General features: G+C 50.4%; 1 protein-coding gene across 2 annotated transcripts; it reads left to right on the top strand.

The window, feature by feature from the left end:
• The first annotated feature begins 4,886 nt into the window (after positions 1-4,886).
• Positions 4,887-25,427, top strand: FAM167A (family with sequence similarity 167 member A). Of its 2 annotated transcripts, none has more exons than XM_068183176.1 (3): positions 4,887-5,751; positions 13,212-13,755; positions 22,700-25,427. In XM_068183176.1, exons 2-3 carry the CDS (start codon positions 13,378-13,380, stop codon positions 22,961-22,963), a joined length of 642 nt encoding a protein of 213 aa, XP_068039277.1. In that variant the 5' UTR covers positions 4,887-5,751; positions 13,212-13,377; the 3' UTR covers positions 22,964-25,427. The 2 variants fall into 2 exon arrangements, with proteins under 2 accessions (XP_068039277.1, XP_068039278.1); XM_068183177.1 differs by lacking the exon at positions 4,887-5,751 and adding an exon at positions 12,677-13,071.
• The last annotated feature ends 746 nt before the right edge of the window (positions 25,428-26,173 follow it).

Raw genomic sequence — 26,173 nt, 5'->3', positions numbered from 1 at the left:
TCCTTCCTGTTCTTACCGTGCAACGCTGTGAAGCTCCATCCTCCTCATTTCCACCCTCATCCCCAGGGTTCCAGACCCACCAACTCATCTGAAGGCCAGGAAGCTGATGAGTGTCACCTCCTGATCCAGCTGGATTCTGGATAAAGTCGCTGTACATTGAGACAAGGAGAAAGGAAAACCAGCCAGAGTCTCATCAAACAGGACAACAGGGATCCTGTCTGAGACGGGCTGAGCAATGGGATGTTTATCAGCTTTTTTTGTTTTGAGATGAGGGATGAAAATATTATTTAAGAGAAGGTTGGATCTTCACACTTGGTCCTGCAGTTTCAGCGATCACCACTGGCTGAGATAATGCCCTTCTTCTGATGGATTTCTGCAGGGGAAGTTGTCTGGAGGCAAATTCCAGAGTATGGATCTCTCTGGAATAGTGGACATCACTAGTGTTGCAAACAGTTGATTTTTTGGCTCATTCCTCAGTCTGAACAAACAGCAAAGCAGAGGAATCTAACAAGCAAACACATTTCAAGTGCTGTTTGCATTTTAAGGTCCCCAAAACAGTCAGTTTGATTTAGAAATATAAAAAAAAAAATTCCAACAGCTGGGGTGTAAGAAAAAAAAAAAAAAAAAGATAAAAATCCAGTGATAGGTTTTTCATTTTATTATCCTGGGTTGAGGAGATTGTCCAGATTCTGTTTGTCAGGCCACCAATTGCTGAAGTAGAACTGTGTTTCCTGACCATCAGTTCCAAATCCAGGGAATTCCACCCAGCCCTTGCTGCAGGAGCGAGCAGGAAGTGATCCTGGGATGACAAGGGAGGGAAGCTGCAGCTTGGACTCCACCCTTCATTCACCCCAACTTAAAGCAAGAGTCTGAGATGGGCTTTTCTTAGCTTCCCCTTCCTCACAAAGCCTAGGATATAAGTTTAGGGCAATCACAGCATTTTTAAAGATCCCTCCAGTCCTGTGGGTTTTGGTGCTGAAGACTTACTGGGTGGACAGGTAAGGCTGGAGGAGGAATTTTTATTCACTAGCACTTCTGGAATTAATTTACAACAAGCATTTTGAGTGGAAGTGGAACTGGAATCCCTTTTTTACAGCAAAGAAGAGAGGTGGAAAAAACATATATCCGTCCTGAGATTTTTAAATGCTTTTTAATTTTATGGATTGCTGTAATGAATTGGGTTAGTAGGTTTATCAATGGAGAGCCATTACAAATCAGTCAAAATCTTTGGAAAGGGTCTTGATTCTATTTGGAAATGATTTCTAGTTCTTCAGGTCTTGGGGAAATTTTTTTGAGTTGAGGGAAGAATAATTCACTAACTCAGCACACGCACTTACAAAGTTAGCTATGGAATCACCAAATGGATTTACTTTTACATTTGAATAAAAACAAATGGGTTGAAAATTCCCAACATGACTTTGGTAGGATTTCAGGCACAATTGTCCTCTGCTTTTTTCTTTGATGTTTCATTCATCTGGGAGAAAGCCATAGAGAAAATAAAGTAGATACCACAAGTAAGCACCCTGATCTAGTGGAAAGTGTCCCTGCCCATGGCAAGGGGCTGGAATTAGTTGATCTTTAAGGTCCCTTCCCACCCAAACCATTCAACGATTCTGTGAAGACTCAACCAGGCCAGTGCCAGGTCCCTCAGCGATCCATGGAGATGAGCAGCCAGGTGACCACAAGTGACCTCTGCGGCCCCTGGGGACACAGGGGGACAGCATCACCTGGGGATCTGCTGCCCTCTGGAGGTGCCTCTGCCGTGTATCCAGGTGATCCTCCAGCCATGCCAGAGGACTCTCCTGGTACCAGTCCCTGTGGAGGGTGTGGAGGCTCCTCCTGGCTAGGATGGGACAATGATGGTTGGGAGCACCACAACCTCCTCTTCCCATCTTTGGAAGGCTGAGCCCCAGGGAACTGTAGGATCACAGAATGGTTTGTGTTGGAAGAGACCTTAAAGACCATCCCATTCCACCTCCTGCCATGGGCAGGGACACCTTCCACCATTCCAGGTTGCTCCAAGCCCTGTCTAACCTGGCCTTGGACACTTCCAGGAATGGAGCAGCCACAGCTTCTCCGGGCACCCCATGACAGGACCTCACCACCCTCATAGGGAAGAATTTCTTCCCAATATCTCATCTAAAGACACTCTCTTCCAGTTTGAACCCTATCCTCTTTGTCCTGTCACTCCATGTTCTTATCCCAGCTTTCCTATATGTTTCCTTTGGGTACTTCAGGAACTTTTCTTTACAGGGATTTTGCTTTAGGGGAAAAGCATTTATTTAAGGACCAGCTGAGAAGAAAGCGTTGGTGCTTCTGCAAGATTACAGCACTGGTCCCACAGAATGGCCACACAACCCTGCCAGGAGATCCAGCTCCTCCATGCTTTTTTAGCAGGATACCTGCTGGGAGAAACCACACATATCCAGCAGAAAGGGCAAGAAGCAGAAGGTTCAAATCCAAACTGAGTTGAGCTGTTGCTGTTGTGATAAAGGAATGGCCATTTTTGCCCATTTTGGGTGGTAAGAGGCAGCTCAGATTTAGGGGTAGGTAAGGGATAGGTAAGATTTAACGGCAGGTAAGATTTAGGGGGCTCTAAGGCACCTTACAGAGTTTGTGGTGTTCAGATCAGCACAGGGGATCCCAAGGAAGTCTGGCTGCCCCATCCCTGGAAGTGTCCAAGGCCAGATTGGACATGGCTTGGAGCAACCTGGGACAGTGGAAGGTGTCCCTGCCCACGGCAAGGGGTGGAATGAGAGGATCTTTAAGGTCCCTTCCAACCCAAACCCTTCCATGATTCTACAAACTACCACTACAGCAAGCAATTTCCAGCTTGGGCTTTGCAAAACCTCATCCCAGCAAAAACTCAGGCTTGGATCTGCGTGTTCCCAAGTATTCAGCAGTCCTCTGGAAAAGGTCCTGTGCCCAGGGATGCTGTGGGAACTGGCAGTCCCTGGAGCTCTGTGGGCAACAGAAAGGATTTCTTGTGTCTGAGGAAAAGAAAAAAATACTGAGCCATAGGTGTGGACAGTGCTGGTGTTGCACAGGTTTATTTTGACTGATCACACCTAATTTCAGGTGTCCATTGCAGGTGGCTGGTGTTAGAGCATCACCAGTGGGAGCAGCACTCTTCTTCAGCATCTCCCCACCAGTGTTTTTTGGATGAACACAACTTATCCAAGATAAATCCAGGCCAAAAAACATTCAAACCCATGGACTGGCTTCAGAGGGATGTGGCTGCAGCCTTTCACTGCTATCTTATGGCAGCTCATTTGAAATCCATTACGCAACTGAATTAAAAATAAACATTTACAGAAGAAGGAGCGAGTGACAGTGTGTGGTCTGTTCCTGCAAGGAGACAGACAGGCAGACAGACAGACAGACATCCAGCCTTGAGAGCAACACCTCTGCTGTAAACTCACCCTGCTAGACCTGGGCTCTGGCCCTGAGGCCAACTCACCCTGTCTGGCCACATCCCTGTGATTCAACGCTCCCGGCTATCAAATCTGGGTGGCTGAATCCAACTTGTTTGTCAGGAAGGGGCCCCAGTCTTGGTCATTCCCAAGAGATGTCCTGGGATTGCTCATCCCACACCAAAACCAGGCCAGGGGCTCTTTTACCCTGTGCCTGTCTGTTCCCTGGTGCTGCTTGGTTCATGGCCACAGACTCAGGTTTGATTTGGATGAGATGTTGCTGAAAACGTTGAACCTTTACGTGCTTGATGGACCAGGCTCTGCTCTGTGGGACCCGGCAACAGGATAACAGGAATGGGCAGGAAAGGATGCCTAGGAAGTTCCACCTGGACATGAGGATGAACTTTCCTGTGCAGTGACTGAGCACTGAACAGATTGTCCAGAGAGGCTGCAGAGTCTCCCCCTCTGAAGTTATTCCAGAATTATCTGGACACAATCCTGTACCCTGTGCTCTGGGATGGCCCTGCTGGAGCAGGTAGGCTGGACCAGTTGACCTAGTGTGATCCCTTCCAACCTGAACCCTCTTGGGATTCTGGGATTCCTTTTGCTGCTAAAAGCTCCTGCAGGTCTTTGTCAGACAGTTTTAATACGCAGCCTACATCTCTTCCATCTCCCTTGGTGCCTCTCCATCATCATCAGCCTTCAGGTGCCTCCCTGCAGCACAGTGGGAGCTGATCACCAGGCTGAGTTTGCATATGCAGATCTGAAATCTGACAAAAATGGATGCTGGCAAAGCAAAAAAAAAAAAAAAAAAAAAAAAAAAAAAAAAAAAAAAAAAAAAAAAAAAAAAAATTTGCATTTTCATCAGAATTGTGAAAATGCTCATTCTGAATCTGCATTGCTGCATCCAGGGCACCCCCTTTCTCTGCACTCCAGACTTCCAAACCCTGTGCAGGCACAGCCTCTAAATTACTGTGGGGGTCTGAGGTACCCCTGGCATTCGAAGGGAGGTGGGAAATCCCAGCCCTTCCATGTTGGAGCTCAGGAAGGAGCTGTAAATCTCCCTGTTGCCCTCGGGGGAGAGATGGGATGGTTCAGGCAGGAAAAGGGAAGGGTGAAAAGAAAGGAATAAAAAGGCTGTGAAGGGGTTTCTCTCACAAAAGCTGAATGTGTGAATAGGAGAAGGGGCCTGGATGGTTGGGGGTCGCTGGCCAAGGCTTAACCCTTCGCAGCGCCAGCTTTTCAAACGCGGGCGGTGGCTCTGAGCCCCCAGATGTGTGACGTGTGGGATGCTTTGGAGAGCGGCCCCCAGGCTTTGAGGGGTTAACATCCAACTTTTGCTCAAGGAAGGAAGGAAGGAAATCCCCTCTGTCCCCTGCCTTTGATTCTGGACCCCACTCAGCCGGCAGCCGGGGCGCTGCCTCTCTCAGTTCCTCCTCAGAGGCAGCTAAAATGGTTTCCAGCCCCGCTGGGGCAGCTGTGGAAGCAGCAGGAGCTTCCCCAGTACAAAATTCAGGCGCAGGCTGGTTCCTAAACTGGTTTCTGCCCGGGGATGGATGGTACCAGCCAGGGAGCCCCGAGGCACCACCCTGGGGCTTCCCAGAGGTGCTGATGCATCCTTGCAAAATTCCCCTCGGCACACGCAGTGGGCAAGCTGTGGTACCTGGAAAACATTATCCCAAAGCTCTCCCGAATGCCAGAGGACCCCAAACTCCTTGTGGGGCTGATATCCATGGTAAGAAACACAATCGGCATGGGGACACCAGCAGGTTGGTGTCGGGAAGAGCCACAGATTCCTTCGGGAGCACAGCAGCTCTCTGGGCATCTCCTGCAAACCTTGAGGGTACCTGTCCTCCACTGAACCGCTCCATCCCTGTTCTCCACGCCGAAAGCGTCGCTGATCTTCCTCCCTCTCCCGGGTGCCGGAGGATGTTTAGGACCCGGGCTGTGCAGCTCCTCCCTTTCGGGTCTCTCCAGGGTTATTGCTTGGTGGGAGGTAGGTTCAGGGCTTGGTGGTATGAATGAAAGAGAGAGAGGAAATCGGCGCTGAAAAGCTCAAACTGGAATAGCTCGCCTGTCTCCAGGCAACAGCCCTGACGCAACGGCTGGGGAAAAAAAAAAAAAAGTCCCCTAAATGAAAAAAAAAAAAAAAAAAAAAAAAAACCACAACAAACCAACCACCACACGCACAGATTTCTGAAGCGAGACACAGAGGAGGAGGATGAGACAGACTCCGGGAGGCACTGGTGACACCGCTCTGCAAACACCAAGTTGGGGACCCGAGGTGGAAGAAGAGAGCCCAGATATCCGTGCAATCCCCTCTCTGATTCCAGCCCCGGTAAGTTTGTTCCTCGTGGTGGCTTGGGGGGACAGAGCCACCCTGGGGACACCCAGCACGGGAGCTGTCGGAGAGCTGCCCGGGGCTGGAGGGGAGACCCCCTGCAAGGACCTGGGGAGCAGCAGAGAGGGGTGATGGGGACCCCAGCGAGCAGCAGTTCAGCCCCGGGGTCTGGCGAGCTGGTTCTGCTGTGGCGGGGCTGGGGTTTGCAAAGTGTCCCCCAGCCGCAGTCTCCCTGGAGATGGCCGGCACGGTGGCTCCCCATTGATGGGGAATGTCTGAATCCTCCTTTCCCGTGATGTTTGTGGATTTTGCTCTCAGCTGGGAGCAGCGTGGGGCTTCTCACCCCCTCCAGGAGGATTTTTCCGCACAGGGTGAGGTGTAACAGGGGAGAGGCTGCCCGGGTTTCGGGACAGTCACCTGTTGCACCCTCTGCCCCCAGCCTGATATGTGCAGGATCCCTGGAAACCTTTCGAAAGCTGGAAAGGTTTGTGGGGTTGTGCAGTGCAGACATGGTGGGATGAGCGTGGTGGCCTTGCAGGGCGTTATCTACCTCGGGTTTTTGAATCAGGCACCGTGTGCTGAGCAGAGCAGGTTTCCACCTGCTCAGGTCTGGCCCTCGCAGCTCAGGTTTACACCGAGGAGAGGGGGAAAAAAAACCCAGCCAGAACTTCTTCAGAGCCCTTTATAACAGCTTGCGGCTAATTGTTAAAATAATAGCGCCGGCCCGCACCCCTCCCAGCACGAGTGTTTGTGCAAGCCCAGCCCGAACGCCCCGGGGTGTTGCACAGCAGGGCAGCATCCCCATCCCGCAGCCCCGATCGCTCCGCTCCGGGCGGGCTGACACCTCTCCCACCACAGGCACCTCTCCGAGCACCCCCCTCCCTGTTTTCCTGCAATGCACCCCCTTTCATTCCACAATCCTGCACCCTCCGGCGCTTCTCGACATCGGAGACCTCAGCGGTGGTGAGAATAGATGAAAACCAAGTTCCTGGCTTCCAGCGAGGGGCTGTGCCCAGCTGATTCCTCTGGCTTTGTCTGCTCGTCCCCTGGATCCGAGGAACTCCTCACTTTCCAGCAGGAACGAGCCTGTTTTGGCTGCTGCGGGTTTGCTCTGTGCCAGCCATCGTTTCAGCACACGGGAGCTGCTGCTGGTTTTTGCATCCCAGCTCCTCTCTGCTTCCAAATGCCCAGTAAATTCCCCCCCATCCTTCATGGGTGTGTGTGTGGGTGGGGGGGTGGTGGTCTGTACACCATAAAAATCCACCAGAAGGGGAGGAATCCGGCTTCTGCTGGGCTCTGGGTTTTCAACAGCCCTGCAGCCATTAGGTGTTTGCTAAATGTAGCAGAGACACTGCAGGGGAAAAGAAAAAAAAATAAAAATAATCAGTCTCAGAGCAGCGTAGCCCTTCTGGGGGAAGGGAGAGGAGGGTCTGTTTGCAACCCGCTGATCTTAAATGATATTAAATGCCACAGTGCAGCTCAGCACTGGGAGAAGACAGGTCTGAGGACAGAGGCTGGACGATCATGGTTTGGATAATTGGATGGGACAGGGGGCATGTAAAGGGGATTAGGGGGTCACCGAGGGGCTGACCCCATTCCCCTGATCATGATGACTTGGAGCCTGGGGGTCTCCAGTGGGAGCTGGCTCTGGCGTTGTCCTTGCAGGGGCTGAGCTTAGTGCTGGGCAGATTTGAGCTCAACAAAACAAAACAAAACAAAACAAAAATGTTAGGTTGTTTTTTTCTTTCTGAAAACACATCCTTGCATGCTGCATTTGGGGAAAAAAATAGCTCCCCGTACTAGTCTCCTGGGAAGAGAGCATTTCTCAGCCTGCCCTGGCTCATTCCCAAGGAATCACAGCCCTTTTCATTACCCTGGGCACACGGGCACAGAGGTCCCCGCCTCTCCTTGCTGAAACGCAGCTGTGCCTGGGGTGGCAGTGGGGAAAAAGGGGGAACAACCAGCTGTGCCATGCCACAGGTCCTTTGGGGGCATCTCTGGGAACAGGTTAGCTGTGCTGCCACCTCTGAGATTAGCTCCAAAACCTGCCGGCAGCCTGGGGCAGTGCATGGAGAAGAAACCCTTGACCATAATCCATGGCTCCACAGAGCTCAGAACACTCCGAGGGTGGATGTGGTGACTTCACCAAGAGCCTGAAAACTTGCCTTTGCTTCTGCTCCTTAATCCTTTTCCTCTTAAAAGGAATCCTACCTGGTTTGGGCTCATGGGTTGAAAGCATTGATCCTGTTCAGCTCCCCAGTTTGCAGCTACTTCCAGCTGACTGGAAGACTGGTTTGCTGGAATGCCAAATACTTCTTCATGCAGGATTTCCACACAAAGCCTGGAAATCTGCTGATCGAGGGGAGCCTAAGTGGTCTGAAAATGGAGCTGCAAGGGTCCATCTGAAGCAGGCAGCAGCCTCAGCCCTGCTCCCTCACCAGGAGCCTGCTAGAAGCTGTGTGGAGGACGCAGGAGGGATGAGGTGTAGTCGGGCAGGAAGGTGCAGATGTGTTTACTGAAACAGGCTCTGACTCTGCCGGTGATGCTGGAAATCAGCCAGGGAGAAGTGCCTTGGGGCAGGGAGTGCAAACTGGTCCCCTCTAATCTCACAGAATCACAGAATGGTTTGAGCTGGAAGGGAGGTCCCTTCCATAAAGCTCACCCTCCCCCTGCTGTGGACAGGGACACCTTCCACTAGCCCAAGTTGCTCCAAGCCCTGTCCAGCTTGGCCTTGGACACTGCCAGGGCTGGGACAGCCATCTCTGCATCCCTCCACTCTGATGGATTTTCTGCAGCCCCCACTGCCCTCCCCTCCTCCCTTGCAGTGTTCAGGGCTCTTTCTGGAGGCCATTTGGGCAGAAGGAAGTGCTGGAGCAAACCCTCATCTTGCTCCAGGTCATATGTGAACGGAAAGCCCCCCTTTTTCCCTTTTCCCCGTTTTTCTGTGGATGCAGTGTCCACAGCTATGCTTGTAGTGCCCATTTTGGTCTCATCAGTGCTGCCATTTTTCCATGGAGAAAGGAGCAAGCTCACAGACAGCAGTGTGGCCAAAAGGTCTCCATAGGCACCATGTTCAGTGTCACTGAGGGCTCTGCCATGACTCCTCCAGCATGGGCAGAGCCCTTTCCATCCTGTCCCGACCATCCTGAGCAGGCAGAGAGCATCTGATCCTGACAGCACCGATTCCAGCCCTGGAGTGTGTCCTGGCTCCTCGGGATCAGACAGCTCTTCCGGGTGCTGGGAATTTGTCTTTTGAAGGGAGGGAAGCTGAAGGTCACTTTGGGACCAGGCTGGTTTTCTGCAGGAGAGGATTTCAGCTGCTACAGAAAAGGACTGGGTGGGTAAACACTGAATAATAAAATTCAGGGAAACCAGATCTCCTCGGGGTTGGTGGGGTAGCCGGGGATTTTTTCTCCACCTCTGCAGGACCCTTGTGCAGAGCCAGCAGGATGGGGGGCTCTGGCAGGGTGAGGAACCCCCAGCTCACTAAATCCACACAGCACAGCAGCTCCTCTCCTGACAGAGCTCATTCTGGCATGGGAAAGGAATGAGTGATGTGCAACCACCTTGAAAGGGAACCACCAGCTCCAGGGAGCTTCAGTGTTGATTCTGATGGGTCTCTCCTTCCCTCACCCCATTTCTGAGGCCTCTGAGTCTCTGCTGCCCTGAGTATGCTCCTGATCATCCATCCACCTCTGTGAGCAGCCAGAGTCCTCCCTTACTCCATTGCTATGGCAACCCCTTCTTACAGGCATCTCCTCCTCTCTGCCCCTCTCCCAACCTGCAGTAGACACTCAGGGGGGTCAGAGACCTCCAGGGGGTCAGTCACCCCCACCCCATCCCTGTGTCATTGCTGTGCAAGGAGGGAGGCAAACACAGCTCTCCTTGCACACCAGGCACTGTCCCCCACCTCTCACTCCTCCTTGGTGTTCCTTCATCCCACCTTTCCAGGCTCAGGGTCCTCCACTGCTGCTGGGAGCTGCAGAGCTGGATGGTGATGTCGGCAGGTTGGATTTGCTCCAGGAATTTCCTCTGTAGGGCCAGGGGGTATCTGGGCGGCCCAGGGCAACCCCTGCGCGAACCTTCAGAGCAAATGATCAGGGGAACACGATCCCAAACTCCATGGATCACGGGGGATGTCCCTGCACCCACTGGAGTGTGAGCACGAGCACTCAGATGAGACCTGGAGACATATGAGAGGTGAATCCTTTACATCTCTGAAAAACCCCAGAGCTTTTTCCCTGAAGGCCAGTTCAGTGAGAGGGAAACTGAGGCACAAAGGGGCTGAGGTGCTTTTTGAAGGTCATTCACAGCCTGAAACATTGCCTCTGCCCTGTTTGCTCCATGCCAGAAGTGACATCTGTGGTCTGTGTGAGCAAAAGGGCTTCTGTCAGCTGAGGTTTTGTCTCATATCGAGGCTTTTTTGTCTTCCCAGCCTCCAGAGGAGCAGAATTCCTCTAACACAGACTCCTGCAGTCACTGCTGCTCCTCTGCAATAAAAAATGGTGTTACAAGAATCCACCAGGAATAGTGAAGGAAGAAGAATAATTTGCTCCCCACAACTCCTCCTTGGCTAATTGTTGAACTCCCAGTCTAACATTCCTATTATTTCTCTGTCCCAGGCTTGTGCTTCTACTGATCCCTTGGGGTAGGTCAGTTGACTTCTCCAGTGGAAACCTAACACAAGAAAGAAATTAAAGGGTTTTTTTGTTGTTGTCTCAGTGACCTGTTGTGTTCTGTGTTTTCAGGATTCATCTAAGGGAAGGGGGGAACTCCTGAGCAGAGATTCTTAGTGAGGTGTGAGCAAACCCTCACCCTGTTTTGGGGCTGAACTCGTTACCCCTAATTAGGAGTGGCACAAACTCCCTGTGGCAGGTGTGATAATGAGACAAATCAAGGATTAATCACTTAAATCCCCTCACACAGGGGAAGCTAAGCCTGGGGCAGGGAGACTGGGAGGATGTGGATTTGAGCCAGAGGCAGGTTTGTTCCCGGGAATTTGGTAACTCTCAGGCACCAAAAGGTTTGTGTTACAGCACAAGGGCATTTTTCACACACAACTTTCAGATCTCTTTCTCCACAGCAGGTGTTTGATCCAAATCCAAGATATTGATAGGAAATCAGAAGTGGCTTCCTTCTGTCACTTTGGAGTCTGGACAGGCTGGGGAATGCTGCCAATTTAGGGGGTGTCCCTGCAGAGGGAATGAGGCGTTTCATGTTACACCAGAGAGAAAGTGAAGGATGGGCTGAATCAATGCTGCTTTTAGGGTATAAAAAAACAAATCTCCTCCAAAGCTGCTGGGAGTTGTGGTGACAGGGAGGGGGAGATGTCAGCAGGGTTGTGACAAAGGGTATGCTCCAAGCTGCTGTTCTGTTTTCATGGTCCAACGCTCTAAATGCTAACTGAGCTGTGCCCAGGGCTCAAATACCAGGGGCCATTACCACCCTGAGGATTCCATACACGCTGAAAAACAGGACAAAAGAGTTTGTGTGGGGCTCTGTTTTGTAGCTGTGCCATTCACAAAATGGTAAAAATATTATCTTTGCTAGGGATTAGCAAATCCAGGAGCCCAGTGTGGAACTGCAGCAGACTCTGGGACTGCTGGGTGTGGGCCACCCTCAGCAATCTCCACAGAGGTCTCATAGGACAGGAAAAAAAAAAAAAAAAAAAAAAAAAAAGCTCAGAAACGAGGTCTTTAGAGTCATTACTTCTTTTTCTTTATTGATTTGGGGAGGCTGGAGCAGGAGGAAAGGTAAATTCATCGACATGCCCTGAGCCCTGCAGAGCACCCCTCCACCAGGGCAGCCCACTGCTTTCCCTTCTCTTTTTCAACAGAAGAAGGAAAATTGTTGCTGTTCCAGGCACGAGAGCTGTTGGCTTCACCCTGACAGAGTGTCTGTGCGTGCTCACTCTCCCCGTAAACTCTCATTAACATAAATAGGAGCGGGAAGGAGACCACAACATGACTAATCCTCCACCCCCACACTGTCTGTGTGTACACTCTCAACTCCTCGTTCAGCTCATGTGCCCCCACACAATTGTTGGGATAAGTCTTGCTCTCACTCGGTGTTTATTTTAAATTGAATCTTCTTACTGAAAAGGTTGGAGAGGCGTAATTATGGTCTGGATTTCAGAGCTGCACATGCCTTTGTGTAAATGGCAGGGAGAAGAATGGCTGAGTAACTCTAGGAAGCTGCACACATCCTGCCTGGTTTTCCAGACACCTCACCAGGCAGGCAGAAAAGTATTTTGTTTTGTGCCTGACGTTCAGAGGAGAGCTCTGGATCTATTCCTAGCTCAGCTATAGATGAGCACACGACCTTGAGAATGTCTCTTAACTGATCCTGCTGGCAAATGAATACAGAAGCTGCCTGAGCTTAACTCTTGAAGAGTTCTCTGCCCCTCCAGGTGCCAGGGTTTGTCAGACCAGCTTTGGGCACAGCTTCCATGAATGCTGACAGGAGAAGTGAGGAGGAAGCTCCTGGCTTCTCTGTGCTGCTGCTCATAAGGGTGTTTACAAGGGACCATTCTCACTGGACAAACTGGACATGGCCAGTGAGGGAAACCACAAGTCCAAGTCTCCCTGGGTGTCTGAGCCCAAACCATGCCAGCACCCCAGTTAGTTCCTCACACGGCTGGGACCACATTCCTGACTGGAGCCAGTGGGCCAGGAGGGAACTGAATCCTCAGGCTGCAGCTTTAGCAAACCCAGAACTAGACCCAAATCTGTAAAACTGGAGGGGATTGTGATGTGGGGAACAATAAGTCCTGTTTCCCAGTTCTCCTTTTGACTCAAACTCTTGGGAGAAATTTGGGTTCGCAGAATCACAGAATGGTTTGTGTTGGAAGGGACCTTAAAGATTCCATCCCCTGCCATGTACAAGGACACCTTCCACCATCCCAGGCTGCTCCAAACCCTGTCCAGCCTGGCCTTGGACACTTCCAGGGATCCAGGGGCAGCCACAGCTTCTCTGGGCACCCTGTGCCAGGGCCTCCTCACCCTCACAGGGAAGAATTGCTCCCTAATATTTAATCTAAACTTCCCCTCTTTCAGGTTGTACTATTTCATCTAGACCTGATTTGCCCAGATGGGGAAATGTGGGTTTGCCAGGCAGAAAATCAGCAAAACCAGACATCCCAACATCCAGCAGCAGCCACTGCTGTCTCCAGAGGACTTTGGGGTCTGGGAATGTGTCCTAGCCTCCTTGGCCACCCTTCTGTGGCCCCTTGAGTTAAGATTGGAGGTGTAGGTAACAAGAGCTTTGCTAAAAGCCAGAGCCTGTCTGTTCCTGCCCCAGAGCACTCAGATAACCGAGGTGAGGTCACCCTCCCCTGCAGCACCTTGGCACTGAACCTCTTCCAAAACCCTCACTCCTCTGCTCCAGCAAGAGCTGTCCCACTTTCCTCACTCCCTTTTCCTTCTCAAAATCAATCCTTTTTTTTTTTTTTTCCTTAGGTGTCCATCCAAGGCTGGTTTGGTGCTTGAGGAGGGGCCCACACCTCAGCTGTCCTCCAGGGAGCTGTGCTGAGCACCTTGTGACGCCTGGTCAAACCTTGAGGGTTCTCATCTCCATCCCTGGTCCTTTCCAGCCCACCTCTATGCCTTTGGACTCCCAGAGAGGATGTCTGTGCCCCAAATCCAAATAGAAGAGGCTCTGGACAGCAAGGATGCTGGCTCTGGGGGGGTTCCTCCTCCAGATGATCACCTGAGGACCCTCAAGGCATTGACAGAGAAGCTGAGACTGGAGACCAGGCGCCCTTCCTACTTGGAATGGAAGGCAAAGCTGGAGGAGCAGGCTTGGAAGAGTCCCCAGCCTGAGGGAGACAGGGAGGATGAGGCCACCAAGGCCAAAAAGACCCCAGGGGAGACTGTCCCCATGAGGAAGGTGCAGCTGCACCTCAACGGGAGCCCTGCCCAGGACAACGGGACTGTCACCTCAGGGAGGATAGGTGGCTTTGAGAGCATCGATGAAGCTTTGACGTGGCTCAGGAAGGAGCTGGTAAGTGACTGCCTGTCCCTGTTAGCACAGATTTTCAAGAGGGATAAAAATGAAAGAGTGGGGAAACTCCTTGTTCCTACCTGCCTTCAGCCCCAGGTGGAAAGGCAACAATCAGTCCTTGCATTTTCCATCCCTCATTGTATTTTCCATCACTCTCTGTGTTTTCCACACCTGGCTCTTCCAGGTCCATCCTCTGTTGCTTTTTTCTTGATTCAAACCCAGTCCACATTTCAGTCATTCCCCCATCCCAGCCCTGGGCCCTGTCGCACACATCTGTTTATTTCTGGTGGTTATATGCTGGACCTTTCACACAGAAGGAGAGGACAGAAATCCTTTGTCTTTCCCAGGAACCTGTGCTAGGAAAATCCAGAGAGCCAGGACACAGGGCTGAAATTCACCTTTTCTCTGTCACTTTGCTATCATGGCTTTTGGCACAAATATATCCTGGGCCTGACCCACCTCCCAGCCAAGCTCAGGAGTCAGTACAGCCTGGAAATAATTCCCAGGAGGATGCACCAATCCTGACAGAACTCAAGAAGTGTTTGGAAAATGCTCTCAGGCATGTAGAGTGATTCTGGGGTTGTCCTGTGCATGGCCAGGAGTTGGACTTGATGATCCTTGTGGGTCCCTTCCAGCTCAGGGTATTCTATGATTCTCTGGAGGTTGATAGGATGGATATGTCCCTGTCAGGGCAGCTGAAGTCAGAGCTGGAGACTGAGCTCAGGTGCTCTTCACAAGAGTAAAAGCAATCACACACCAAAAGAACACTTCCCAATGATCCTTCCCTTCTCCCCACTGGCATGAAAATCTTTATTATTTGGCCCAAATCACTGGAAGTGACTCATGACACGTGGCTTTGTTTCTGTTGCCCAGTTGGAATTTTGCCTGTGAGTCCCAGCAGGAATATTTGCAACAAAGTCTGGGACATCACTTGTGGCCAACACTTGTGAAAATGTTCCTGTGCAGACACTTTGTTTTTGAGAAGCACTGAAATATTTGAGGAAAGCTTCTGACAAAAATTAATAACAGTTTTACAGATTTCTTTGTGACTTTTGCTTCAGATAACGTTGATTTGTCAACTTTCTGTTGCTGCATTCACCCAACTCCACTGGTCCCCTGAGGATTTATTTACAAAGGTGGTTCTGGATACTTCGGTGACTTTGTTTCTCAGGATTGTGGCTTTCAGGAATGCAGGACTATTAGGAACAGCTTTGAGATCATCCCCTACAACCCCTCAGTGCTCTGGAGAACCTCAGCTCCAGACGTGTGACCTGAATCTGGGTGTAATCTTAAATTCACATTTGATGGAAACCCTGAATATCAAGATGATCAAAGAGAGTAAGAAGCAGATTTTCCTTCTCAGAACCTTGGATTTTAAAAGATTTGGGGTTTTCTTTCAATCTCTGCCCATGATGGAAATACAAATTGTCTCAGAGTCTGATTCTTCCCCTTAGACTGAGGTGTGGTATCTAAACCACCATCTTTCAAAAACTGAAAGTTTAAATTAAAGACAAGAAAAGGCCAAGCAAACCCTAATCGTTCCTCACTTTCCATTTCCCAGCCACTTAATTATACCGGTCTTTGCTGGATCTGGACGTGACTGGTAATTTAGAACAATTTCCCCAAAAGGGAGAACAATTTTTTGACTGACCGCAGGGTGAAATAGCTGTGCTGGAGGCACGAGTGTGGGTAAGAGCTGCCAGCAGGCAGAGGGAGCACAGCCAGGCCATCTCATCACATGGTGCTGGAACCAAAAGGTGCATTTCACATTACATTTCAAGAGTGAAACACATTTTCTTGTCAAATAAAGGAACAAGCTTCCAAACATCCCAACACAGACAAGATTTTTCCTCGCTTTTCCTCATGCTGTGGTAGCAAAGCCATCAGGAAGGCTCCACAGCAGCATGAAGCCCAGAAACCAACCAGATCTTGGGCTGATCCCCCAGTGTGGGCAGCAGGGGAGGGGGAATTCTGTCCTCTCTGCCCCTCTCAGGTGAGACCCCACCTGCAAAGCTGCCCCTGCCCTGGGGCCCAGCACAGGAAGGACCTGGAGCTGCTGGAGAGAGTCCAGAGGAGGCACCAGGATGTTCAGAGGGATGGAGCAGCTCTGCTGTGAGGAAAGACTGAGACAATTGGGATTGTTTAGCTTGGAGAAAGCTTTGGGTGAGCTAATTGTGGCCTTCCAGTCCGTGAAGGAGCCTACAAGAAAGATGGGGGGGATCTTTGGACAAGGACAAAGGGAATGGCTTCCCCCTGCCAGAGGGCAGGGTTAGATGGGAAACTGGGAAGGAATTCCTGGCTGTGAGGGTGGGAAGGCCCTGGCATAGGGTGTCCAGAGAAGCTGTGGCTGCCCATGGATCTCTGGAAGTGTTCAAGGCCAGGTTGGACAGGGCTTGGAGTGACTGGGATGGTGGAAGGTGTCCCTGTCCATGCCAGGCTGGAACAAGATGAGTTTTAAGGTCCTTCCCACCCACACCATTCCACGCTTCTGTGATCCCACAAAATGGTTATTTAGGGTCTGTGGGACTCACCTATCCAATGAAGGGCCAAAAGCTGGTGAATGTGGAGATTCTTTCCATGCAGGAAAGAAGTGCAGCAGCCCTCTCCTTAGGGAGTGAAATGCAGAGTGTGCAGCTCCATCACCCCCAACCCTCAGCACAGCTCCCAGCATGTTCAGGCTGGGTTGCTTCAACAGCATCACCCTGGAATGGTTCTGGCTTGTCCCAGGGAGCATCCTGCCAAGCACTTGGAGCTTCAGGAGTTTGCACATGCTGGGGACTGTTCCCATCAGGCAACTGGTACAGGACCACCCAGTTTTGGATTTAACTCTTTCCCAGCCAAAAGCAGTAGAGCGGGAGAGTAAATTTGGTACTATCATAGAAGGGTTTAGGTTGGGAAAGCCCTCTAAGATCATCGAGTCCAACCACTCCCCAGCACTGCCAAAGCCAGCACTAAACCATGTCCCCAGGCCACATCCACACAGCTTTTAAATCCCTCCAGGGATGGGGATTCCTTCACTGCCCTGGGCAGTTGGGCCAGGACTGGACAGTTCTTTTGCTGAAGAAATTTCTTATTAGTATCCAATTTAAACCTCTCTTGGTACAACTTGAAGCCATTTCCTCTTGCCCTATCTCTTGTCACTCCCAATCCACACAAAAGTCATCATCTGACACTGCAAGGAATTTTCCTCTGTGTCTTCAGGGTCTGCTCTGATTTGACTTCAGACAGGTTCAGGCTGCTCACCTTGAGAAGTGAAGCAAAAGACAAACCCAAGGTTTTATTGTCCATCTGCTTTTCTGGGCCTGTCACCTCATGTGACCTGTCCCAGGCCCTGGTTTGTAGGGCTGACATAAACCCACGGAGCCTCAGCCAGCCACGTCAGCCGGGCCCTGCTGAGAGCCTGGCCTCGAGAAGCTCATTTATTCAGACATGCAAACTGCTCTTGTTTTTGTGCTGAGAGGCTCTGTGGAGGTGGAGGAGCAAATTGCAGCTCTCAGCTTGTGCTGAGCTGCCCCGGGGCTGGAGCATTTCCCTCCCCAGCTCCTCCTGCCTCTTCTCTGCCCTTGTGTTTGCCTTTGCACTGTCAAGTGTGGCAGCTCCTCATCTGTGCTGAGAGCAAAACCATCACCAGCCCAGGGATGGTGACAGACTCGAGGACTGGAGGGGTCACAATTTGCTCTTTGTTTTTGAAATTTGCCAGGTTTTACAAGTTATGAAATTAAGCACTCAAAGCCCTCTCCCTCCTAAGTATGGCTAAAATACAGCCCTGTGAACAGGGACATCTTAGAACAGTTCTAACTTTGTCCTTTTAGGAAAAATGAGTTTTCTGTCTCAAATTCACCAGTTTGGCACTGAAATCTGAGGGGTGTGAGCTAAAATGCAGGAAAGACTTGAAAAGGAACACATATTTCTGATGGTCTCTCCTGGGAAATCATAAAACGCCTGTGTCCTGTCAATCAGATTTTTAAAAAATTAAATATTAAGTGCTTTTATTTCCATTTGAGATACTCATATTGGCTGAACAAGTGCTTGAGTGAATTTAAACAACAGTGCAGCACCAAATTTCCTCATTATGAGTGTGGGGAGGCCCAGGCACAGGGTGCCTGGAGAAGCTGTGGAGTCCCCACCCCTGGAGGTGTCCAAGGCCAGGTTGGACAGGGCTTGGAGAAGCCTGGGATAGTGGATCCTGCCCATGGCAGGAACAGGATGAGTTTTAAGGTCCTTTCCAACCCAAACCATTCCATGACTCTGTGGTCTCTACTGTTAAATTGCTGAAACTAGGGAAGAGTTTAGGATTTATTATGCAACAGAACCATCCCCAGGGGTCAGTTTGGGTGCAGCCCCTCTGTTTTGGGGAGAGAGGGAGCCAACACAGCCTAAACAACACTGAGGAAGTGTGAGATTTGGGACCCTCAACATGGTCCAGCTGGCAAAAAAAAAGCTCTCCTGGTTGTGGTGGAGAACTCCCAGGCACTCCAAAGGAGCTGGGATAACTCATCTGGTGCCATGGGTTGCACCACAAGGGCGTGAGCACCTAAGATTACCTATAACAGGGTGGCACCTGAGCACCTCTGAAGAAGCCCCAAACTAAAACACAGACAATGTGGGCTTGTCTGAAGGGTTTGGCAAGGATCTGACAAGTGGCCTGTGCTTCTTTGTGCTTGAATCCAAGTGGCTGCACTCAGGAAAGTGCCAATTCACATTTCAGTTTCTTTTGAACTTTTGGAAATAAAAAGGGCTGGCCCTGTGAGAGCAGCTGCCTCTCCAAAGACCATCCCCCTGAGCTTCATGGACCAGACTGGGACTTCATCCATGGGACTCTTCTCTTTTGGGAAGAGAGGGAAATCTCAAAGAGCTCCTCATCTCCATGCCTCAAGGTGCTGCCTGCTGAAAATCCCCCAGAAGCAATGCAGAGAAAAGATGGGCTGCTGGAAATGGGAAAATTATTGGTCTTCCTGTCTGTTGAAGGCAAAATTGAAGGCAACTGCTTGTAGCTATTAGGGCTGAGCCACCTAGACTGGAAATCAGGAAAGAATACATCCAGAGTTTTCTCTCCCTCACCCCCATTAAACATCCCTGGGAAACTCTGAGAATCAATCCAAGCAGAAAATCCTCCATAAGTTCATAAGATCTGGTGGTCCAGCTTTGCATTTAAATCCAGCAGTTGCTTCTCTTCCAAGAAGGACCTGAGTTTGCTTCCCCCTTCCAGCCTGGGAAGCTCCACCTGGCATCCTGTCCTTTCCAACAACATTCCCCAGCCCTGCTGGTGAGAAACAGCTGGGGCTTGGTGTGCAGAGAGAGGCAGAATGTGTTAAAATGTTGGTTTTCATGAGCAAGACACAACTAAGGCTCTTCCTGCCCTGGCCATGAGAGGATGAAAGGAAATCAAAAGCCTGGTTTCTGCTGGATGCTCCCCATGGGTTTCTCCAGGATGCTGCATCCGTGTGTGGGATCCTGCTGCTGCCTCACACGGATAAACTGGAGTGTGCAGTTACCTCGTGGTGACTGACCCTGTGGGTGAACTCTGCAAATCAAAAACCCCACAGCTTCTAGTGATGTGGCCCCTGTAATCCCATTATTCATTCCCAGGCAGCTTTGTGGAGCTCTGCTGGCCTGACAACACTGCTTTTAAAGGGACATCACTCATCCTTTCCAGTGATTGTTTGGTCCTCAGCATGGGACAGGGGGAATGGCTTTAGTGTTTGTGCAGAGCCTCTGGGAAAGGGAAGGAGAACGAGGATTTCTGAGTTCTGGCTGAAATTCCTCTAAATATTCTGGGAGGGTTTGAATAGAGCAGTGTTTAATGGGACAGCTCCATGGATGCAGGACAGGGGGTTTGCATCTCAAGCCAAGCCCCAGGGATGAGTGTGAGGAGTGAGAGTTCATGCCCTGCAGAGCAGCCCAACTTTGGTGCTCCACCCTCTGCCCAGCTGTCACCCCACAGAGCTGCCTCCACAGGACCTGTCACCAGGCAAGGAACTCCCAAGCCCTTGGGAAGACAAGGCAGCCTTCCAAGGAGCACAGGCAGTGACAGCCCTCATCCCAACTTCCATCTCCTCCTTGTACACATCATCCTCTCACAGAAACTTGGAATTCTTAAGGTTGGAAAAGCCCTCGAAGATCGTTGAGGCCAGCTCTTAACCCAGCACTGCCAAGGCCACCACTAAACCATGTCCCCAAGTGCCACATCCACATGGTTTTAGTCAACCACTGCCAGGCTTTGTTCCTTATCTTTATTTTCTAGAGGGCTTTGCCTTCCAGCTTGTGTGAAATCAAACGGATTCCTCAAAAGAGGGAAAACAAGAACCAGTCAAAAAAATGAAAAGCTGGTTTGCAAGAGAAAAAAAAGCACCTATAACTCACAGGTCTTTGCACTATGGTCTCATAATTCTCTTTTAAATGTTTTTGTTAGTGGTTTTTTTTTTTTTTTTTTTTTGGCAGCAGAGGTTTTTAATCTCACATTCTTCCAAATATTCAATGAAAGCCTTTGTTGGCATTTCTTAGGTAACTTGATAGACCAAGAAGAAAGAATGACCCAAGGTCACTTCAATAACACCTGTGATCGCCTCCCTGATAAAATGTCAGCATTTGTTGTGAGACAGGGCAAAATATCAACAGAATGATTTTTTTTTAAATTGTAACTCAGGTGGAAGAAAGAAAACTGCCAAGTGGCATTGCTCTGCTGGGGGCACAGGTTATGAGGTCTGAGAGGAAATAGTGAGTTTTTTGATAAAGGTAAATGACCCACAACCCTGCCAACAACTTGAGAGAGATTTCCTGAGAGAGAGAGAGAGAGAGAGAGAGAGATTCACTCAGAGACTGGTACAAAGGTGACTTATTCACTCAGAGATTGGTACAAAGGTGACTTAATCCTCTCCAGACAGCCAAGCTGGAGTCTTACTGCTGGCTGGGAACATCAGGCAAGGTCCTCTAGGCTACCTCTGTAGTGTCAGAGAATCATAGAATGGTTTGGGTTTGAAGGGATTTAGATATTAGAAAAGAATTCTTCCTTGTGAGAGTGGTGAGGCCCTGGCACAGGTTCCCATCCCTGGAAGTGTCCAAGGCCAGGTTGGATGGAGCTTGGAGCAGCCTGGGATTGTGGGAGGTGTCTCTGCCCGTGGCAGGGGGTGGGACTGGATGAGCTTTAAGGTCTCTTCCAACCCAAACCATTCAGGGATTCTCTGACTGCCTGGAGGAGGAGGGATTATGGCACAAGATAAAGCAACCCCAAGGCTGCTTTGGTTCACACCCTCCTTGCAGCAGCCTGTGGAAAGGGGTCATGGAAAGGTTTCATATAGTAATATCAAGGTCTCTGTGGGGTCTCTCAAGGGGAACTTTCCTTCCTCCCTTCCCTTCTGCATCTTCATGTACAAACCACCAGGCCAGGAATAATTTACTCCCTTTCCCCCAGGGCTACATCTGTACCCATAAACTGAGCAGCTCATTTTCAGGCCTGGAGGGAAACTGATATGGTCTGATCACATCCATGCTGCTAAAATCCAGGAAAGGGAAATTTATCCCAAAAGGTAGAATCACAGAGTCCTAGAACTTGCTGAGTTGGAAGGGGCCTTAGAGATCATCCTGTCACAGCCCCTTCTGGTGAGCCTCTTGGGCTTCTTTCCCACCTTCTTTTCTTTGTAGCTTTTGTGGTTTTGTTGCTTTTCTGTGAGGAGGGAAGTGGGGTGGGAAGTGGGAATTGTCTTGATTTGCTTTTCCAGCCCTCCCTTCTCCTGTTTGCCAGGCTGATTCCCACACCAAGTGTTCACTCCTTCCTTCACTACCCACAGCATCCTGTGGCAATGAATTTTCTTAATTATGAGTTAGATTTTTTTTTTTAAATAAAAGGCCTCTTTTCTTTCATTACTTCTGAATCTTCCACCTTCCCAAGCCAGGTGCCAGGGGAGATAAAGGTACCTCCAAAACACTTAGATCATTAGCTTGGAGGTTGTAGTTCTCTGTCCTGTGGGAAACCATGGAGGTCCCATCCTGAGAGCCACTTGAAATCACCGAGATAAAATAAGCCACAGGGGAGGGGGAGTCTGTCATGGGCCAGCTCTGATTTATGCAGGCTGGAAACCCAGGCTGAGTATTTGGGGATCAGTTATTTGGTGTTCTTTTAATTGGTCCTTTCCACCTCTAATTGCTCTGTCTCCCTGTGGCTGCTGCCTTATGAGCAAAATTAATTTGGGCTTTGTTTAATGTTGAGATGGAAGCTCTGAAGCCTGACAGATACCCAAGCCAACAGCCTTGGCACAGCTTTAATTCCAGTTTCCTGGTGCTCCTGAAAACGTGAGCAGGCACAGAATTTCTCGATTGTTAAAAAATCCCCATCCTGAGCTGGTATTTTTTGGGATGCATTGCTGGCTTGGAAGATCCCTGTCTCCTTCACAGATCGAGCACCTCTAGATGAGTTCACAGAATCAGCTAGGTTGGAAAAGACTTTTGAGATTGAGTCCAACCTATGACCTGACACGACCTTGTCAACCAGACCATGACACATTCAGCCATTTTTTTAAACACCTCCAGGGATGGTGATGCTATAATCTCCCTGGGCAGCCCATTCCGTGCCCAATCACTCTTTCTGTGAAGGACTTTTTCCTAATGTCTAGCCTAAACTTCCTCTGGAGCAGCTTAAGACTGTGTCCCATCATCCTGTCGCAGGTTCCCTGGGAGCAGAACCCAACCCCCACCTGGCTGCACCCTTCTGTCAGGGACCTGTGGAGAGTGATGAGGTCTCCCCTGAGCCTCCTTTTCTCCAGGCTGAGCCCCCCCAGCTCCCTCAGCCACCCCTCACAGGGCTTGTGCTCCAGACCCTTCACCAGCCTTGTCGCCCTTCTCTGGACGCATTCAAGCACCTCAACATCCTTCCATTCCCCACGATCCACTGGGTGCAGCCTCGAGCAGCAAATTTGCCAATAAAAACCCTCTTCCTTCCCCGTTCCAGGCAGAAATGCGCCTGCAGGACCAGCAGCTGGCCAGGCAGCTCATGCGGCTGCGCAGCGACATCAACAAGCTGAAGATCGAGCAGACGTGCCACCTGCACCAGCGCATGCTCAACGATGCCACCTACGAGCTGGAGGAGAGGGACGAGCTCGCCGACCTCTTCTGCGACTTCCCCCTCGTGAGCTCCTTCAGCCTCTCCACGCCCCTCAAGCTCATCGGAGTCACCAAGATGAACATCAATTCCCGTCGGTTCTCACTGTGCTGAAAGGGGGGGGAAAGGAGAGGGAAGGACAGGGGAGAAAGAGGGAGACTCTGCCTCATGGCTGGGTGAGGAGAGGCCAATGAGGAGCAGAGGGAACGGGAGCAAACAGGGAACCTGCAGCTGGTCTTGGTGGCAGCATAGAGATTGGCATTGGAACGGCCTGGGGATGCTCATGGGGGAAGGCAGAACCTGCATGGAAGAAGCCTGGAGAGCATCCAGACCCAACACACACACTCAGCTCCTTTGCCAAGTCCCTTCTCCTCCTCTTCCTCCCACAGGACGCAACTCGGTGTGGGTGGTTGTGCTCAAAAACCAAAGGAGGGGTCAAAAATCAGCCACAAAGCAAAATCCCTCTTCCTTTCCCCTTCCCCTCCTCCCAGGCTGGAGCAATGTTGCTCTCTTCCATGGATGTCTCCTTGGGCACCAACCCTCAGCCTCTGCTGCTCCAAGTGCAGGATCCATGGGGCTGTTTCAGGTGGGAAGGAGCCCTCCCAGCAAGCAAAGGACTGTGGGTTAAATGGTACCAGCCCCAAGAAGTGGTGAGAAGATGTGTTTGTTGGATTGCTCCATAGAGTCCAGGGCACTACAGCTTCATTTTGCCTGTGGTATAGACTATGGACTCACCATGGGCACATTTAGAGATTCCAGCTGACCAGGAGTCTCCTGTGTGTCCTGGAAGTCATACTCAGAGCAATACACATTTCTGATCCTGTTGGATCCTGCTGTCAGCCCCAAGACACCCTGTGGCTCACCCTGCAAGCAAGGAAATCTGTACCCAAGACGTTTCCTGTCAGGGAAATCCCCAGGCTGACACCCCCCAACAGCAGCACCAGCAAACCCTGGATCCTCTGTAGCAACACACATCCATCAGAGAGAGGGATTTCAGTTGGAGAAAAGGGACTTCTGGGTAACGAACTCAAAATGGGACTTAAAATTAAAGGGAGAAATTGCTGTGATGAGCTTTGGACCTGCAGCAACACACGGGGTTCCCTCCCTGCCCAGCAGAATGTGAGATGGATGCTGTATTTTCTTGCCTTTCAGCGCACGCGGCTGCCTGTACTTAGCACAGGGGGCAGAGACCTCTGGTGCTGCCCAGTAAGGGACTCCAAAGGTCTTGCCATGGCAATTTTGGGACAGCTGGCACCCAGGACAGTACAGCTCAAGCGTGGATGCCTTCAGGCTCTCCCTCCTGTGCCCACCCCGCTCCTGACCCTGTCAGAGCGGAACAATCCTGCTCATGGTGCCCATACCCATGGCAGGAGGGTTGGAATCAGATGATCTTTATGGTCCTGTCCAACCCAAACCATTCCAGGATCTCAGCCCAACTCTGCTCCTCCCCACGTGCCCAAACAGGAGCAGCTCTTGGCTGAGCAGACCTGGCTGTGCCCACAGCGCCAGCCCAAGGCCTGGGAAGGAGCAGGAGGAGCAATCCCGCTGCTCTGGAAGCTGTGGCTGTGTCGATGTGCCTGTAGCTGTCCGTGAGCTCTGTGTGTGTGTGTCAGTCGCTGTGTGTGTTCATCTGAGCCCGCAGGATGCCTCTCCCGGGAGACTCCAGGCTGGGTTCGCGCGTTTCTTCCGAAGCGTGATGGGAACCGGGATTCGGCGAGACTCCGATGTGCCTCAGAGGATGCAAGGAGGCTTCCAGACCTGGAGTTCCACTGGAAGCTTTAGGTTGGTTCAAAGACAAATAATTTGTGTGCCTCCACAGGTCTGCACAGTGGGGACAAATTAAGGGGCTCACCAACGTGTGGGGCTGGGGATTCCAAGCTGAGATCAGTCCTCCATCCCCCACAACCCCTGGGTGATGCCTCCCCATCCACTCCAAAGCTCCCTGAGTATCTTTTTTTTCTGCTAAGGAAGGAGGAATTTTAGGTACCAGAGCTTTATCTATACCATCAGCACCATGCCTGGGTGCTGAATCTTGTGCTCCCCAGGTGAGGAAAATTTATTTTGGGTTGTGACCAGACTGTGACTTGGCCTCTGGACAAGACAACAAGCCATGGTGCCATTTAGTTTACTAGGAACAGCCTTACTTCCCCATGGACATCTTGGAAAAAAAAAAAAAAAACAAAAAACAAAAAAACACCTCATTAAAATTCTTCTTTGTTTACTTTTTTCTTAAAAATAAATCAGTTTGTGTCCCACATGTTGATTTTCAGAGGTGTTTTCAATCAGAGGATAGAAATGATGTTTTTTCCATGAAAATAATGCCTTGGAAAGGGGGATTGGTTCTTTCTAGGGTCAAATGGAGTCGAGTACAGGGCTGCCTTTGGGCTCTTGTCTGGTAGCCAAGCAGGGGTTAATTCAAGCACAGTCTTTGTGGGTTATTACACGTGGCATTAGAAAATCAGACGTCTGGGTTCCAGACATGTATCTTCTGCATTAAGGGGGAAGAGGGATGGGTGTAACTGCCAGCTGTTTGTTGAAATGCACAATTTTTTAATTATAAAACCTCTGTCTGTATTGATTTCTGCCTCTGGTCTCTCACTGTGTTGGGGAAGCACCAGGATGGTGTGTTCCAGGATTACAGGTGTGCCAGGTTTTTTCCCGGCAGGTTTTTGTATCCACTCACGCCCATCAACTCCACCTGGCAGCCCATGAGAGATGGGTGGAAAATGAGGATGGAGCATGTATGGTGTGTTTGGACAAAAACCTATGGGAAAGAAAGCAAAAAAAAAAAAAAAAAAAAAAAAAAAGGTATGTTTTATGTTAGTTAGCCACACTGGGTGAAAAGTGGGTCCAGGCACTTGAAAGACATCAGGCTAGGGAGGAAAAAGAAATAGAAATAGGCCTGATCTTTGCTGAATTTTAAAATAAAAAGTCACCCAAATGTTGGGTCAGATTCAAGAAACATGAGAACAGGTCATTGCTCCCACCACAAAATTCCCAGACAGGAGCCTGCAGCTCTCAGCTGTCCACAGTGAGATGATTCAAACCCTCGAGTGTTGGTTCCTCTCCTGTGGCTTAGAGCCACATTCCCTTTCCCAGATGCCTGGAGAGAAAAGCTGGTGGAAATCAAGGTTGGTTCTGCTGAAGTCCATCCAAAAAATGCTTCTTTGTAGACCAACAAGTCAAAGCTGCAGCTCCATCTGGAGCACCAGTGGCTGCTGCTCCATCTCTTGGAAGCAGGAATCTTCTGGGCACTGATTCCAGTGTTGTCCTCAGCCACTCAGCAGTGAGACTCATTCCTCATGAAATGGAAGAGCCAGTTTG

This window comes from Anomalospiza imberbis, chromosome 3 (assembly GCF_031753505.1).
Source record: "Anomalospiza imberbis isolate Cuckoo-Finch-1a 21T00152 chromosome 3, ASM3175350v1, whole genome shotgun sequence".
Taxonomy (NCBI): Eukaryota; Metazoa; Chordata; class Aves; order Passeriformes; family Viduidae; genus Anomalospiza; species Anomalospiza imberbis.
Note: the sequence above shows the minus strand (reverse complement) of the source record. Positions and strands in the feature narration are given on the sequence as shown.

Bases quoted from the DNA above. Each gene is read 5' to 3' on its own strand.
- FAM167A (XM_068183176.1), top strand. From the start codon at position 13,378: ATGTCTGTGCCCCAAATCCAAATAGAAGAGGCTCTGGACAGCAAGGAT. The intron at 13,756-22,699 runs GTAAGTGACTGC...TCCCCGTTCCAG, and splicing joins CGTGGCTCAGGAAGGAGCTG to GCAGAAATGCGCCTGCAGGA.